Below are 17,597 nucleotides of genomic sequence, written 5' to 3'. Positions count from 1 at the left end.
ATTTTTTTCCTACACAGTTAGTGTGGAGCACCCACAACTTCATTGTATATGTACAATGACAATGAAGGGCTATTCTATTCTTATTCTATTCTATTGTATTCTATTCAGATGATTGCTGAGACATGCTGGCACAGGCTAATGATGTTGATTTTGTGTTACACAACATACAGCCAGCAGTCTCTGCCTACTTGTATTTATTCCTGCGTTGGGGCTGAAATAAATGGAAATCTTAACGCTATAACATGGAGGGATTTTAGAATTTGTGGCAATGGATTGGAGCCTTTTCTTTCCCCCGTTTTCCTTTCCAATATGACAAAGTAAGTCCTAAGTACATTTCTGAGTTTGATGTTGAAGAACTTGACGTTCGTGCACAGTGCCTCACACTCTGTCCAAAACCTTTGAGCCAAAGATCTCTTTGCCAGGGTCCAAAGTCTTGTGAACAGCCTCTCTGTGGTGTGTAGGTGTCCGCATCAAATTTCCCCCTTTTCACTGCGGTTATTGCAATTGTGGGTGCCTGTCACAATCACGTCGTCCGTCATGAATTCAAGAAAAGGTTAAGTATGCTTCATATTATAATAAGTTCACTTAAAGAAAAATTTTGACATTTTAAGTGATTCATTTATTTGCTTTGTGGTGAAGATTTAAGTGGGGCAGCCTTTGCTCTCTGGAAACAGAAATTCAGCTAACTTTAGTTTTCTCATATGTTTTCAGCAGAACCAGGCATGGGGTCACCTTATCCAGCCATAACTCTGAGCTACATCATAAAGGAAAGTTTGAAGCCTAATCTTAAAAGTAGAGAGAGTGTTTTTCTCCCCATCAGAGTTTGGTGGATTTTGTTTGTTTCCTTTCCATTTTGATTGTCTGTCCCATCCATCTTTGGTTTGATTTCCATGTAGTTTCCAAGTTTGAACAGTTTTTCTGCTCGTCCACTTGTGGTTTTCTGTGTTTATGCCCTGTGTTTGCTGCCAGCTCCAGTGCCAAGGTTCCTCATCCCTACTTTGGTTGTCTTGTGGTACACCTCACTGAGTTCTGTGTTTTCTTGGACTCCTTGCCTCCCTGCCACTTTGCCCTGCATTTGGGTAATCCTTTGAACTCTAACATGTCACTTTTTTACAAATCTTCTGCATTTGCAGTAACACTCTGTGTCTCTCCGAGCACAGGCAAGAGTCTGATTGGTATCATATATGTTACTAGAAAGTGTTTTGATTGTAGATTAGACAGCATTTGGAGACCTGGAGATTTAACCTACCACTGGCTTATTATACCTCTGCTAATTAAAACTTTAAGGTTAAATATAATTTAAACAGGCAACCTTTATGAAAATCTAAACCCTACAAGGTTGTAATGAAAGGGGAAATTATGTTTAGAGAGCTAAAACATTTTTGTTCCATGCTGTAACACGTTCATTTCTTCTGTAAATTTGGGAGTTTTAATATTTACTTACTTGTGATGCGAGCTTTAAGTGGCCATTAAAAGAACTGCAGTTTTTTGGCACCTATGCACTGGTGCTTTGCCAAGATGTGGCGAAAATATGCCTCATCCCGGCTGCTTTATCTCTTTTCTTTACCCACAGACAACATTAAGCAACATAAAGATCTGTTTAAGAAAAAATCTTTATAGTAAAAAATCTTCAGAGTGAGTTTAAGCCAACAAAAGAAAGACAGTTCAAGTGAATAACAGTGATCAAGACACCAAAGTGCCGTAACAATAGCAGTCAATGTGGGTTCTGTTCTGGTGCCTAACTCAAGGAATAACCCAGTGTTGTGTCTACACATGACAGACAATTGAGCAAAGAACCAGTTTTAAATTAGATCCTTAGGTACATTTTACAGGCAGACGGTGACAAAAACTCCTAATTTGTTTCCCTTTCTTTAGTTGAATCTAAAAAAAAAGGATTTTGACAGGCAAAAAATTGTCTTTTTGCAACAAGAAGGTGATTCCCAAAAAACTGAAAACTTGGCAAATGTCAGCATCGTGTGCAAAAGACAGGAAAAGAAATACCCCCCAAAGACCTGACACAGGACCTGAGAGACGCATCTGGCTCTTCAGCGGACCATTTACTGTTAAAAAAGGGTCTCAGTGGAAGGGTGGCTGTCAAGAAGCCATTCTTAAGGAGGGGAAACGGGGAGAAAAGGCTGAGGTGTGCCAAATTACACAAGAACTGGACTGAAAATCAGTGAGAGAGCGATGCATGTTTTTGGTTCAAATCATCATCGGTTTGTACACAGAAGGTCAGGGCAGAGGTGCTGCAAATTACAAGAAATCTGCCTAAGAGAGTTCAGGCTGTGTTGAAGAATAAAGGTGGTCTGACCAAATATTGACGTTCAAGCTCATTAAACTGCACAAACTCTGTTCTTGCCTTACGTGCTGTATTTGTTTGCTCATGTTTAAAAAAACTGCAAGTATTTCCTATTTTCTTAACAAAATATAAAGAAATGGGGGGGGGGGGGGGGGGGGGGGCTTGAAGCTTTGCACAGTTCAGATATACAACAGTTACTTCCTGATCCCACCGTCCCTGTTGCCATGGTGCGAGAAAATACACTCCACACGCGAGAGAGTGAGACAGATTGTGTTTAGTTTTAGTTTCCTTTTCCTACATTAATTCCTACTAATCCCATCTATTCTGCTAAATTAATCAAAGTCATGTCTTTTTAAACTACTTTCAAGAAGCTCTCATGTGCGCCCCTTTTTTATTTACTCTCAGTTCTTCCACCCACTCGTGTATGGGATATCTCTCTGCCGAGCGTTTCCAAAGCTTTTGTGTTACTTGAAAAAATACACAAAGCAATAATCTGATTTATTTCCTCCGTTTTCAAAAACAAATCAGATATGCGTGCTCCTCGGGGGGAGCTTTTTGTGCCTCTAGAAGAAGTTCCAGTCTGGGTTGCAAAACAGTTCTCCAGTGGTTTGTTATTGTAGAAGGAGACACCGCTATCTCTGACACTGCACAAGATTGATGGCCTCTTGAAGGCGCTGGACCTACAGGAAAGTACCAGAAACTTTCTCAGTGGGTCTGAGGAGAATGGCTTTATCGGGAGACAAATGAGGTCATGAGCTATTTGCAGGAGACATACTATAATAATCTAATATGCTTTCTAGGTTTGGCAAATGAAAAGGGAGTTTTTATTTTTGCTTGAGTGAAATCTTGCCACGTCCTGTTGTCATTCATAGAAAGTAAAGAGGTGCAGCTGTTTAGACGATGAGGAATGTGCATGGTGAAAATGGCGTCTCCTCTTATTTAAACCTTACTATGAACAATTTTCACAACATATATTTTTAAAACATCATGAGAAACCAACAATAACATGCACAAACATGAGATTATAATATAATGAAGGCAAATCTAGACAAAACATGCATTAATCAATATAGATGCACATAATTAGGATGCTATATGGTCTATGGTCTCCAAAGTGCGGTCTGCAGCCTCTTTGTGGTCCGTGAAGGTACTGCAAGTAAGTTTTCTTGTTATTTTTGAAATTTAATATTTACTATTAGTATTAATTTATTCGAGTTAAAGTGGTGCCCATCCAAGGAAAGCCATCCATTGTCTTCCGCTTATTCCTATCAGGGTCGCCTAACCCATCTGTCATAGGGCGAGATGTGGGGTATCACCCAGACAGACAACCATCTACACCTATGGGCATTTTAGTATCACGATTTAACCTAACCCCAATAACTGCATGTGTTTGGACTGTGGGAGGAAGCCGGAGGACCTGAACAAAATCCTCGCAGAAATCGGAAGAACATGCAAAGTCCACGCAGAGAGGCCCCGGCCAAAAGGTGGGGTTAAACCCAGTCGAATGGTCTTGCTGGTAATGTGATAAATATGTGATATAAAATGAAAGCTTTTATGAAAATCAACCTAAACAAAACAACAATCAGAAGAGCAAAAAGAGGTCAGTGACAACAAACAGATCCTAGTCTTGAGTGTATGAAACTTACTTCTGGAGCCTACATTGAGAAGCAAAACTTGAAGACTTGAGCATGAGCAACCAGAAGTTCTTCAGCATTCCTTCAGCAGCCTAGCAGAGTGCTAGTTTGTTCAGGCTTCTGTTTGGGAGCGATAAAAAAACACATCAGGTTTTCCAACAGAAGTCTCTCCAAATTTGTGAGCTAATGAGGACTGTATTTCCCAGGCATTAGGCCACATATTTGGAGTAATTTCCTCATCTGGTTTACCCAGCATCATAGTTCTCATTCAGTGATGCGATGCCATGTAAGAGTTCCGTTTAATATTACTCACCACCTTCCACCGTCACCTGGAGGAAGTTTTGCAACATCAGCCTCCAGGTCAGCATGTCTCGATGATGGAACACTGCAGACTACTTCTCCACCACACTCTCATCCACACCCACAGGGGTTTTTTGGCAGTCGGTTTAGCCATTTAACATAGCGTGATGTAAACTCCCATCCATGAACAAAAACCACATGCTTTGCTGTGTCTCACGCTCTTCCACTTCCTGAAAATAATAATTGTTTATTATATGAAAAGAAATGCGCCAAATGGAACTGCTCATTGTGTTATTTTATATCAAAGACCTTTCGCTTCGCCACTGTTCCAAAACATAATCCCAGCACAGAGAAAACAACAAGAACTAGCTGTTCCACCCTATAATAATGAGTTGGGTAATTGTTTATAGAAAGGGGGTCACTTGACATGTCTTTATGATGGTTGCATGAGGCTGTAGCCCAAAACATAGGGAAGGGTCGCTAGCTGTTAAACTCTGTCAGCAATGTGTTAAGATGCAGAGACTACAGCAGGATCCCAAAGTTTAAGGTGGCACGGCTTGATTATAATGTTAACCAGACCATAATTATAAGTCCTGCTCAGTGTTTATGCCTATGACATAATTCCAAAGAGCGTTCAAAGGAGAGGAAACGCTGAACATCAAACAAAAATCCTCTGGTGGATGTGACACTGGCTCGAAATGCAAATTGCAGCTCTTTTCTTGTTTTCAGGAGACAAATCGATTCACAATGAGAGTCGTTTAAAAGATGGAGCACCAGTTTAGAAAGAAATCAGGATTATTAATGTGGCAGGCGGCCTGTGCGCTTTCATGGAGTGGAGGAAATTTGGTGTAAATCTGTCACAAATACACCACGGTTAATAGAAATAGCACAGCTCAGTGTTTGAGCAGGGTCGTGAGTTTCTGGGACATCTTCAGAGGAGGTGGAGGTAGGACACATCAAAGTATTTAGTTTAGTTGGAAAGAAATGTGCATGCAAAAGCCAGGATGTTATATCACGTGATAGGATATGAATATGTGGGAAATGCCTTTGATTACTTTACTCCTTGGAAATGCTACCTTTGTCACTTTTGATTTATAGTTTGTAGTTGTTGTTTGTTTGTTTTTTATCCCAGAGACTTATTTGTTCTTGTTATTGAAAGAAAAATATTTGCTTGGTTACTTTATTCGATTTTTTTTTTGCCCTTGCTGCAGAATGATAAATGCTCTCTTCACATTTTTTAATACTTTGGGTTAGCTCCGACTACCACGCAGAGAATTACAGTCACAGTGCTTGTTTGCCACTTTTTGGATGCAGAGTGTATCTGTGGTCAGTGCGCTGGTGTTGAGGGCGGCTGAATAGGAAAGATTGGCTAAACAAGAACATGAGTCTTTTCCTAGTCAATGCTTAAACACAATGTTCCGCTGTGTTCCTGCGGATTCTTTTTTCTTCTGGAGAATGGGATATGGTCTATTCCAAGTAATACTACCTCACCATGTCATCTACCAAACAGTGACTGCACTTTGCATGTCAAAACCCTCGCAGTGTGGAGGGGCGTTTTTGGATGGAGCCCTGAGCTGTGGGAGGTCACTCTGTGGCTCTCTGTGTACGTGCAGAATGTGAATAACCTCAGAGCTGAACAACTATCCGCCTGTACGCGTTTTCTTTTTTTTTGTTTTCCTTCAAGGAGTGAAACTCGTCAGGTTCGAGGGCTGCGGGGTGTGCGCGGAGCGGGTGACTCAGGGTGAAAGGGAGGCTTTCAGCTGGACACATTTCATGGATGTTTTGGGAAGCAGTGATGGAAACAGGGGAGGTCAGGCAGCCCATTCCTTCCTCTGGGGTCCTTGCGGTGTCAGAGCAAAAAACAGAAGAAGGAGAGCTTGCAACAGTACAGAATGTCTTCAGCCTCGTCTGATTTTAACCCAAGTGGAAACAAGTTCAGCCACACTTCTTCTCCTGCAGGTAGACTCGAGACCATTGACTGAGGCCAGTGCTCCCATGAGACATCCCAAGGGAGATAAAAAAAAAGGAATGAAAATTATAAGCTGCTACCCACACTTAGACTAATATTTACAAACTATACTTACAGCAAGAGTAAATGTTGAACATGGGGGCGGTTCTGGTTTTCCCAAAAATAAGCCAGTCAGTCTGGAGGGAGGGAGGAATTCAGGAGGGGATGCTGAATGTGTTGGAACTGATACAAAACTTGCGTAGTTGCTGCTTTAAATCCCACGACAGTACAAGTGACATACAGGTGCTGATATAAACACAGGTGGGTCTGATCCTAAAGAACGGCAGTAAACAGTGCTCGCTGTTTATTTGATGAAAATAGGAAATAACTAATAATCAGCAAAAACAGATACTTTATTGGACACTTATATATGACACAACTCGGTTGGGAGCATTTTATCGTTGAAGATGGCTTGAAACGAGCAAATAAGAAACGAGCCTGTGTAGTTAGAGCACTATATATGTAGTGTAAGTACAGACTTCTTAGAAGGGATCGGGCTTGCTTCCACTAAACCAAAAGTGTCTTTTTTCACCTATGATGTCAGCCTAATAAATGAAAAGCATCTCAGTCTATTTGCTTAAAAAAAGAAGAAGAAGAAGAAGAAGAAAGAAAAACTAGTCGCACACTAGTCAAAAGTACGGCGCGATCCAGGTTAAATATTGATGAGGGCAGCTTGTGGCTGCTTACTGTTGCCTGTACAAATTTACTGAGTCACTGCCTGCATGTTAAGTTTATACAACAAGGCACGCAGGGCCTGTAACCCATATTAATCTTTCACCACAACACTGAGCCTAGACATCAGCTTCTATTATTATCTCTTTGACCTCTCTGGCCCCTGTGATACCCAGCACTCCTCTCCGATACACCCCAAAGAATCAGAAATCAGTAGGAAATGTTTATTGTACATTAAAGGCACTGTAGAACACAGACTGGATCATGTTGATTATGACAGCATTATGTTGCAATTCAAAAGAGTCTGGCTTATTATTCAGACAGTAGCGTGGTATGCACACATGTGGTATATTGTGTGTACAGAAGAAAACAGCATGAGGAACAATGAAATCAATGGCTTTTATACATTACATGAGTACTTATCAGAATACATCAGCACTATATGTGATTTATGAGCGCACAAATGCACATGGCTTGCATTCTGGATTTGTAATAACTTCGATCATTCAGTACATACAAAGATAAATAGTTCTCTGGGTGAATAACTGTTCAAATGAGACCACACAACGGGCATGTCAGCGAAAAAAAAACAGTCTAGAGGGAAATTTCTTTTTCACCACCAGTTTATATTGCAATTCAGCGTGACTCCCACTAAATACCCTCATATAAATACCAATACGTACTTAAGATTTATTATGGTATGTGGTTTTTGAGGAGCCCACATCAAAGTTGTCATTATATCTTGTTCCATATTTAGGCCTTCTTGTCTAAGTCGCAGTTTTTCAGAACTGAAGGGCAAAACTGCATTTGAGTTCGCATTTTGCTCCCAATGCCAATTTCAGACTTCTCTTTAAAAAAGCACGTCAGCCGTTGCAAATATTTTTGCATTTGTGTGAACCGATAGCTTTTGCTTTAGTCACAAATATATTCTTTGTCATCTTAAAAGGGTGCACAATCTATTTGATGCAGACACAACTCCTCTTTAAGGGTGCATACTTTACATAGCAATGCTCCCTTTTATTTTCAGAACCCATTCTCACACATCTTTTCACTGGCCTTTCAGTGATTCTCCCCTGAGTTTGGCAGTGATCTTGTAATTTAAAGGCTTCAGTGTTAAGCCATAGGAAGAGTTTAAAGAGAAGTCCTCATTTGGGCATTTTTCAAAGCTGCACTGGTGCAGAAGAATCGCAAAGAACACAAATATCTCAACTTTGGCTATCTGGTCCCCAATGCATCTTCTCTTCCCTGCTGAGAAGATCATCACATTGTTTGTGAAGTCTTTGTTTAGGGAGCCGTTTTCATCAATGAAGCGCGAGGGGTCAAAGATATGTGGGTCTTTCCACATCAGGGGGTCGTGATTGACGGACCACTGATTAATGAATACCACTGTGTCCTTGGGGATGGTGAGACCGCTGACAGTGACGTCTGAGGTTGTGGAGTGGGGGATGGTGACAGGAACAAAGCTGGTGTACCGCATGGTCTCATATATGAAGGCGTCCAGGTAAGCGAGGTGTTGTCTGTCCTCGACAGATGGCAGCCGGTTTCGCCCCACCACGTTGTCAATGAGTTCATGGAGTGTGGTTTGAATTTCAGGGTGTTTGGCCAACAGAAGGACAATCCAGTGAAGAGCAGTGGAGACGGTATCCAGACCTGCACCAATCAAGTCTGCCACAGTCGCCTCTGTGTAGCCTACAGTGAGCTCCTCGCCTTTCTCTGACTCATTAAGGACACCAATGATGGCATCGCTTATGTCCCTGGTCACCTCTGGATCAAAGGTCTCCCTATGCTTCTCCACTTTGTTCTTGATGAATGCAAAGAAGTCCTGATTCAAGCTTTTGAAATTTCTGAAGACAGTGCGGACTGGATTAGGGAAAGACTGAAGCCAGGGCATCACGTCAACCAAGCTGCCAGCCCCTACTGTCTGTCCAAACTTATCCACCTTGTGCAACAAGGCTCTAAACTCCATATCATCATGTCCGTAACGCTTCCCAAAGCACAAGGCACAAATCACATTAGCAGCAGCAACTGTCAACTCTTGAGCCGGGTTGAAATATTGGCCCTGAGCACTGAGCTTGAGGAAACTCTCAACTAGCTCTGTGGCTTCAGCCACAATCTGCTGCTCAAAGGCTTTCTTGGTCTGACTGTTGGCAGATGAGAAAGCTCTGATTGTAGATTGAGCAATTTTCCTGTGCATCTTCCACTGTTTGCTGTAATTTGTAAAAGTCATGCTTTTCCCCCCGGAAACGAATTGAAAAGATACAAAGTTGGGTCTACCTGCAAACTCTGTGCTGTGCTGTATCAGGGCCTGACGAATAACCTGGCCTCCATTCAGGACCACAACGTCACTGCAGCCCAGTCGTATCTGATACACTTCACCATACTTTTTCGCTAGTTTCGTGAAGGTGATGTGAGGCATCTGGCCCAGCTGCAAGGCATTGCCCACCACAGGCCATGCGAACGGTCCCGGCAGTCTTCTCCTGAGCTTGAGGTTCTTGACCCAGAGACAGGCTTCCAAACAGAAGAGGAAAACAAATGATACGACCAGAGCAGGCTGTACCTGTCCGCTCCATTCTCTGATGATGCTGCTGCTGCTCTTCACACCAAACTCTGCATCTGTTTGAGCCATTGCTGTTCTATCATCCACTGCATCTAATAAAGATTTCACTCAAAATTGAAAACAATTTCCTCTTTTTCTGGTCTTTAATATATTGAAATATTTGAGTGGAGAAAAAAAGTAGAGGGTTGCCTCTCAGGTGATTGAGAGTAGCTCGATCAGGTTGAGTAGTTAGCAGTGTAGCAGTGCGTCTTCAGACGACCACTTAAGAGGAATGCAGATTCAAGCCTTAACACTTCGCTTATATGTATCTCTACGGTGGGAGGGTTCAGCGGCTCAGGTTTTTTATTATCTCTCCCCTCCCATTTTGACCTTAGTCCTATTCCCACTCAGGACTGCTTCCAGCAGCGTCCCTTGTAGGATGATGTTGGAAAAGGAGAGCAGCTACTTAATTGACAATGTTGCCACAAAGCACAGAATTACTGTTTTTGTGGCCAAAATGTACAAGAGAATGGCACATAATTAAAAAATAAACAACTTTCACATACCATGTGTGGCCAAAAATGAATGACCACAAAATATCGAAAATGAATTTATCGTTGTGAGAGTTTATTCAAGGAGGTATGTATTGTAATATATAAGACGAGGAGTTCGATATTTTCAGTTTCCTTTGTTCTTTTCACTTTCCTACAACTTTCTGAGACCATTTTAAACATGACTTGGTTTTGGCTATTTACAGCAAAGCTGTTAATTACAACCATGCAGGGAAAAGGCCTCTGGGATACCATCATGAAAGCTAGAGGTTTCAAACTCCAAACACTGAACCAGCACAATTTATTATGCTCTATAAAATATATAGACAATGTTATTGTTGGCATAATAGACCTTTATGCAAAGCTCTCTGAGATAATGTCACTCTTAGGCTTGTGGTTGCATCAAAATAGTCTGAAACAGAATGCAAACAGCTGTAAATCTGCTTATGTGGGTGCTTGTGCAACAAGGAGATTCCAAAAAAAAGCATCAGTTTGGGTTTTATTGATTTCCAACCACAATTCAAATATTCCATATTGCTCTATTTATGGAAAAAAAACAAAGCGTCATGCTGCTGATATCATTAACAGGGGCTAAAAATCCTGTGAAACTGAGATATACACCTTCATTAGTGAGCAGTGTTAAGATAAGTTATTTAGCATAACTTTCAAGACTAAATAAAAATACAGATTGAGCTTTGAAAATTCACTTTTATTCATTTCAGATACAGCTTATTTTTGCATTACATAGAGCCTCTGCAGGTCTTGAATGAAACATTATCACAAAAACAACACCTTAACAGCCTACTCGTGTTTATTTCATTTTTATCTTTGCCCCGATGCAGAAAGAGAAACACATCCCTTGGGCATCGCAACATCGATTCCTGAATACAGTGGCTTTAAGAGAGTGCAGTGACATCCATGTAGCTTTGTAAAAGTTACTGTAAACAAACATGTCTATGCAAATTTGCTGCACATGTGTTTCATTGTACTGGGGAGACATGCATTTGGCATGGGTAGTGCTGGAGTGCTTGTACAGTAAAAAGTTAAATCTGGGTCCATGAAGTTTGTGAAGTTCATTCTCCACTGCAGCATCACTTCTTCATCCTTTGAAAAAGGGATGTACGCTTCTTGATGAAAGACTCCGGCTCGGCTGCCCAGCTTCATAAACATGCCATTTTTGTCTCCTTTGATCAACACACTCTGTTTATTTTGTTCTTTCTGTGAGTACAGTAGATAGTCAAACAGCTTAAATTTAAATTCCTGAAAAAACAAAATTATATATACATATATATATATATATAAACATTTTTATGTGACTTTGTGTGGCAATGGTTAAATACATCTATTTTACATATTACAAGTTACAACAATAAGTCAGCTAGTGACTTGATGACATTCACAAGCATTCAATACAGTTATAATAGTTTAAACTGACTTTGAAAGGTTTAGCTAATTTTTCCACTCACATGCTTAATAGGCATAAGACAAACGCACGGCCCAGAAATATGTACAAAAATGATCAAGTATAGTGTGAAACAAACATCTATTACCTTTACACTGTATCACAAGAGTCCACAAGCATGCTTTTTGACCTTTTGCAGCTAACGATACATCTTTAAAATCATGTCCTCAGCCCTGCACTGACAATAATTCAAATACAGAACATGTTACAATATGAATTAAATATCACTGTTAAATATGATAATCATACAACCATACTATTTAGTGCAGGTATATGGATAGCCTACTCTCATCTAAATGTCACAGGTGGGAAAGTATTTGCTGGAGTCTCAGTATTTGGGGGCAAGCTGTTCATGCTGGGGAAACTAAGCCAAGCAGCTTTCCTCTCAGCTTGGTGCTGACACGCAATGGAAGGGGCTTCAGTGCGAGCCCATAAGAGCAGTCGAGAGTGACGGGCTCAGAGGGGTTGCTCTCAAAACTGCACTGGTGTAGCAGGACTGCTGTAAATATAAATACCTCTACCTTTGCGATCTGGTTACCGATGCAGCGTCTTTTTCCTGTTGAAAAAATCATCACGCTGTTGGCTTTGTCTTTGTCGAGGGCCCCGCTTTCGTCGAGGAAGCGTGAGGGGTCGAACATGTGATGGTCCTTCCACTTCAGAGGGTCGTGGTTGACGGACCACTGATTGACGAACACCACCGTGTCTTTGGGGATGTGGAGCCCTTCGATGGTGACGTCTGAGGTTGTGGAGTGTGGGATGGTGAGGGGGACGAAGCTGATGAAGCGCATGGTCTCATAGATGAAGGCGTCCAGGTACGCCAGGCTGCTTCTGTCTTCAATCGATGGGAGTCTGTCTCGGCCGACTACTTTGTCTATGAGCTCCTGCAGTTTGGCTTGTATGTCTGGGTATTTGACCAGGAGGAGGACAATCCACTGCATGAAAGTTGAAACTGTGTCTTGACCTGCTCCAATCAGATCTGTGACTGTTGCCTCAACAAACTCTTTGGTCAGCCTGCTGTCTTCTCCGTGCTCAATCACACTGATGATGGCATCGCTCATGTCCCTCGTCACCTGAGGATTGAAGGACTCTCTGTGTTGCATCACTTTGTCTTTCACAAAACCAAAAAACTCTTCATTGATGTTCTTGAAGTTTTCATAGACACTACGGACTGGATTAGGGAAGGACTGAAGCCAGGGCATGACATCTACCAAGCTACCAGCACCCACTGTCTCCCCAAACTTGTCCATTCTTTTTAGCAAGGTCCTGAACTCTAGGTCATCGTGTCCATACCTCCTCCCAAAGCAGAGAGCACACATGATGTTAGCAGAAGCTACTGTAAATTCATGAACAAGATCAGAATACCGTCCATCAGTGCTCTGACGCAATAATGCCTGCACCAGCTCCATGGCCTCGGCTGTAACGTGCTGCTCAAAGGCTTTTTTGGTCTGACTGTTCGCAGAGGAAAATGCTCTGAGGCTGGACTGTGCAACTTTCTTGTGTGCTTTCCACTGTTTGCTGTAATTAGTAAATGTCAAACTCCTGCCTCCCGAGATCATCTGGAAAGAGAGAAAGTTCGGTCTGCCTGCAAACTCGGTGCTGTGCTGTATCAGAGCCTGGCGGATTGCTCTCTCTCCATTCAAAACCACAACATCACTGCAGCCCAGCCGGATCTGGTACACGTTGCCATATTTTTTGGCCAGCCTGGCGAAGGTGATGTGAGGCATCTGGCCCAGCTGCATTGCATTGCCGACCACGGGCCAGGCGAAAGGTCCCGGCAGTCTTCTCTTCAGCCTGAGGTTCCTGACCCAGAGGCAGGCTTCCACACAGAAGAGGAAAACAAAGGTGGCAACCAGAGCAGGATGGACCTGTCCGCTCCATTCTCTGATGATGCTGCTGCTGCTCTTCACACCAAACTCAGGGTCCAGTGCCATTGTGACAAGCTTCCTGCACACTTGCTTCTCAAAAATGATTAAAAAAATAGTTTCAAAGTTAGTAGAGCTGCTGACTATGTGGGGAAAATATAAATCACTTATATATCCATAGCATCTAAAAAAAAATAATATTTTAGATGTTACTGAAATGACAGTGAGGTCATTTTGATAATGAACAAAGTTTTTTTTCTCCCTCAGAGTCTTTTCATCAAGATCAGGCTGATTTTTTGCTTCACTCCAGTGTCTTATATGTTTTGCAGTTGGTGGGCAGGGCTCGGGATAACTTTCATACTCCTCCCATTGTGGTAGCCCCGCAGACCCCGCTATATTTTCTCTCCGCTTGCCGGTCGCTGTTGGAGGCGCGCACTTGAGAGAGCCGAGGGACACCGTGAGCGAGCAGCGTGAACGACCGCCTACGGAGGAGAGGGGAAAAAAAGACGTAGCAACTGGTGACCGATTAACTAGGACAGTTTGTTTAACTGTCCTAGTTAGTGGGAGAACTTGCATAGTTTGCACATTTTGAAGTGCGTCTTTTGTGTGTGTGCGCTTTTTTCTTTCTTTCTTTCTTTCTTTCTTTCTTTCTTTCTTTCTTTCTTTTCTTCTTTTTTTTTTTACATTATTTCTTTTTTTAAGGCTCAGCGGGGAAAATTTGGCTTTTAAAAAGGTGTTTGCATTCGGTTTACGAATTATGCAAAAATATATTCGGGGGAAAATGATTTTCATACTTTCACGTGTATCTATTTTCATGCTTGAGAATTTGCGAGAAACAAGCGCAGCTTTTTGGGAAAGTTGCAGCTGCTGAGTTCAACCTGATGTAATCTCTGTGCACTAACTTGTATTTAATGTAAGGCTCAGCCTAACTGTAAGAACCAATGTTGTGACTTTAATAGTTTATTCTTTTTTCCGGGAAGTCCTTTGAGTTTTTTGTATAACAAAGAAACGTTGTGCACCACTCTGAAGCGCATCTTTCACAGCTTCTTTTTTTTCAAGTCTTTATACAGCTTTATTGCAGAAATGTGTGTCTGTTTTTTTTACAGTGACTCTTAACATTATAAAAACTTGCATTAAAATACTCATCATATATGTCATTTGCATTGTGTTAATTAGTGAGAAAGAAAGAAATATCACACAGAATATTAGATAAAACATTACAAGGTTTCTTATTTCTTCCATTATTCGTCTTAGCACCGCAAAGAGGTAGATTAGTTAGACTGAATCTTTACACAACAATCTTGCACAATAATTCAGCGTGGACAAAGCCATGAAATATTCATACTTGGGTTTCCTACAACAGCTTGTTTTCTCCAACACACAAACTGCGCTTCTGCATGAGACAGCGGGTTACATCATAGCACAGGAAACTTCAGGTGCCCCCCCCCCCAGTGATTGCAAAAGCAAATGCGAGGCTACTTCATTGTCGCAGTCCACCTTTATTCTCTTCTCTCCCTTTTAAGTAGGAAAGAGAAGCTCCGCACTTTCCCGTGGGTTTTCTCTTTAGATCGAGTTGCATTATTGGACAATCATATTCCCGTTAATTATTTTATTATAGCATCATGTGGTTATTTCCCAAAGCAAAACATTTTCCTCAAGCTGTGTGGAAGATAAAAAAAAAAAGTGTTTCTTGTTTTCCCACCAGCTGTTAAGTTTATTTTTGCAGGAGGTAATGACCCTCATTAAAGGTACTAAAACATTTCCAAAGTAAGTCACTAAGTGAGAGGGACAGAAACTTTGCTACCCCACAGGCGCACTCTGTCTTTATCAACAGGACAGGAGCAGAGGAGTGTGGGTGGTAGAGAATGACAGCAGATGCTGAAAATATTTTTTAAGAGGGAAAAGATAATATGTTACTCTACAGATAGATCATACAAGAAACATTTCTTATTGGTCAAATTTATTATTATTATTATTATTAAAAACATTTTTTAAAAAGTTCATTTCACCACAAAGTTTATCTCACAGATTATGTGACAGCACCTACAAAGTAAACCAGTCACTGCTCTGACCCATACACATTATTTTTATTGTCACCCATTTCCATACTAACCATATCTCCACAGACTGTAGTGCATAACACTCTGATTACATAAACACATAAAAACAGAAGTTCTTATGTGCACAGCATATTTAAATTATGAGTGCAAACACAAAGGTAACAATAAAAGTCAGTGAAGTGTTTCATGCGTCGTTCTTTCATGATAATGGACCTTTGAGAGCCTTTTGCAGATGTCGAGCGTTTTTGGAGCTCTGCCTGAGAGCTGTTTGTCTTGAGAAATGTGGTGTGGCTGAGCACCAAATCCTCTAGAATGATTTCTTGGTTAACCAGAGACATTGCAATGTCTTCAAAATACTGCCTGCATTGGGGGATGACTGTTTCTTCTCTGTTCCTATAAGGGCGGAATCCCCCCTCACCTCCACCAACACCACCGACACCCCTACCTCCTCCTCCTCCTCCACCTCCCTGAGCCTGGTCCTCATATGTGGCCACTCGCATCCCCATAATGCTAATTAGAGCCAGGTTTGTGGCTGACGAAGGGGAGGGGGTGCTTGGGTGGCAGGATGGTGGAGGGGGGTCTAGTTTGCGTGCATGTGTACGGGAGGTGCAGATGACTGGGTCTGCGGGAGAGGGGTGTCATGTGTGCATTTTGCGTGTGGTTGCCGTGTTTGCTTGTGATTGCTCCTTGTAACCTGGCTGTGAAAGGTTGGCCCTGACCCTGTGTTGACTCTGGCTGAGGGGGTGGATTAGTCGGAGGGAGGTTTGGGGTGGAGGCAGGGATGGGGTCTATGTGCCGCTGCATGTCATGTGCTGGCGGGTGGGTGCTTTCTGTGTGGAGACAGGACCAATGGTAGGCCAGGCTGCCTCGTCTCTGGAGCTAATCATTGTTTACTAGTCTCATTTCCACTTTTCAGTGAGCTACTGTCACGCACAGCACCGACAGGGAGGAAGGAAGAGGGAAGGGGGTAGGGGGCTTGGTGAGGTGGTGAGGCAGGGAGGAGAGGAAAGTCAGCGGTCCAACAGGCAGTTGGGGAGCTGGTGGAACTTAGGAAAAGGGAAGGGGAGAGTGAATACAGCACTTGAGAGAACAAAAGTGAGCCAAGACTAAAAAAAAAAAGTGGTTAGAAGCAACCAAGACAAATCAGCAAACAAACCAACAAAAACATCTTCTGGGCTAGCTCCATCTCCGGGAGCCGCGAGGTAACCACCGGACGTTGCTAGTTGGGATGGTGAAGTTTGAAATGACAGTGTTTTCTGCTGCCAGACCACAATATGAGGAAAGAGACACTGGGAAAAATTGTCACTGTCTGACCCAATTGCTGTCTTAGTGAAAAGACCTGACGAATGACAAGCACCCCTTTTTTGTCCATACCAGACAAACAGAGATAGCCTGTTTCAGACTCATTTTCTCTTCTGGAAAGACTGTTTGGATCAGATGAAGGTGCTGTTTGTTCAGAGTGTCTAGGGAGCAGGAGACAATTACCTGTGGTATTCTCGCATGGGTAAAAAATATCATTATTTGAACTCTGTTCCAGACAGCTGACGGGGTAAAGACTGTTTAATGGCTTATTGTGTTGTCACATATCTCCACTGGGTAGTGTGTATTTATTGATTCTCAGTGCTACCCAATTCTTGTTCATGTATACCAGTCAGGCATAATATTATGACCACCTGCCTAACATTATGTTGGTCCCTCTTTTGCTGCCAGTCCTGACTCACTGAGGCATGGACTCCACTAGACCCCTGAAGGTGTGCTGTGGTATCTGGCACCAAGATGTTTGCAAAAGATCCTTTAAATCCTGTAATGTGCAAGGTGGAGCCACTGTGGATTGGATTTGTTTTTACACCACATCCCACAGATGCTCAATTGTATTGAGATCTGGGGATTTGGTGGTCAAATCAACACCTCAAACTTGTTGTGCCCTTCAAACCTTTCCTGAACCCGTTTTGTTTTGTGGCGGGGTGCATTATCCCGCCGAAAGAGGCCACAGCCATCAGGAAATATCATTTCCATCAAAGAGTGTTCATGGTCTGCAATAATGCTTAGCAACAAAGCATCACACTGCCACCACTGGCTGGCCTTCTTCCTATAGTACATCCTGGTGCCAGGTGTTCCACAGGTAAGCGATGCACGTCCATCCGGACATCCACATGATGTGAAAGAAAAGGAGAATCATCCGACCAGGTCACCTGCTTCCATTACCCCATGGT

At 42.3% G+C, this 17,597-nt stretch overlaps 1 protein-coding gene, 1 long non-coding RNA gene and 1 pseudogene across 2 annotated transcripts; 1 reads left to right on the top strand and 2 right to left on the bottom strand.

The window, feature by feature from the left end:
- Nucleotides 1-212: 212 nt before the first annotated feature.
- Nucleotides 213-2,352, top strand: LOC146686693 (uncharacterized). Its single transcript, XR_014916739.1, has 3 exons — nucleotides 213-317; nucleotides 423-553; nucleotides 715-2,352. It is a non-coding gene; the product is annotated as an uncharacterized LOC146686693 (long non-coding RNA).
- Nucleotides 2,353-7,123: 4,771 nt separating this feature from the next.
- LOC146686692 (cytochrome P450 1B1 pseudogene) lies at nucleotides 7,124-9,729 on the bottom strand (annotated as a pseudogene).
- A 959-nt stretch (nucleotides 9,730-10,688) lies between these two features.
- On the bottom strand, nucleotides 10,689-13,601 carry cyp1c1 (cytochrome P450, family 1, subfamily C, polypeptide 1). Its single transcript, XM_085441552.1, has one exon. It carries the CDS (start codon nucleotides 13,391-13,393, stop codon nucleotides 11,813-11,815), a length of 1,581 nt encoding a protein of 526 aa, XP_085297678.1. The 5' UTR covers nucleotides 13,394-13,601; the 3' UTR covers nucleotides 10,689-11,812.
- Between the last annotated feature and the right edge of the window lie 3,996 nt (nucleotides 13,602-17,597).

This window comes from Copadichromis virginalis, linkage group LG19, assembly GCF_057382275.1.
Source record: "Copadichromis virginalis isolate Kocher_CV1m ecotype Utaka linkage group LG19, C_Virginalis_male_GT1.1, whole genome shotgun sequence".
In the NCBI taxonomy this organism is placed as follows: Eukaryota; Metazoa; Chordata; class Actinopteri; order Cichliformes; family Cichlidae; genus Copadichromis; species Copadichromis virginalis.
This window is presented reverse-complemented; position numbering and strand designations above follow the sequence as displayed.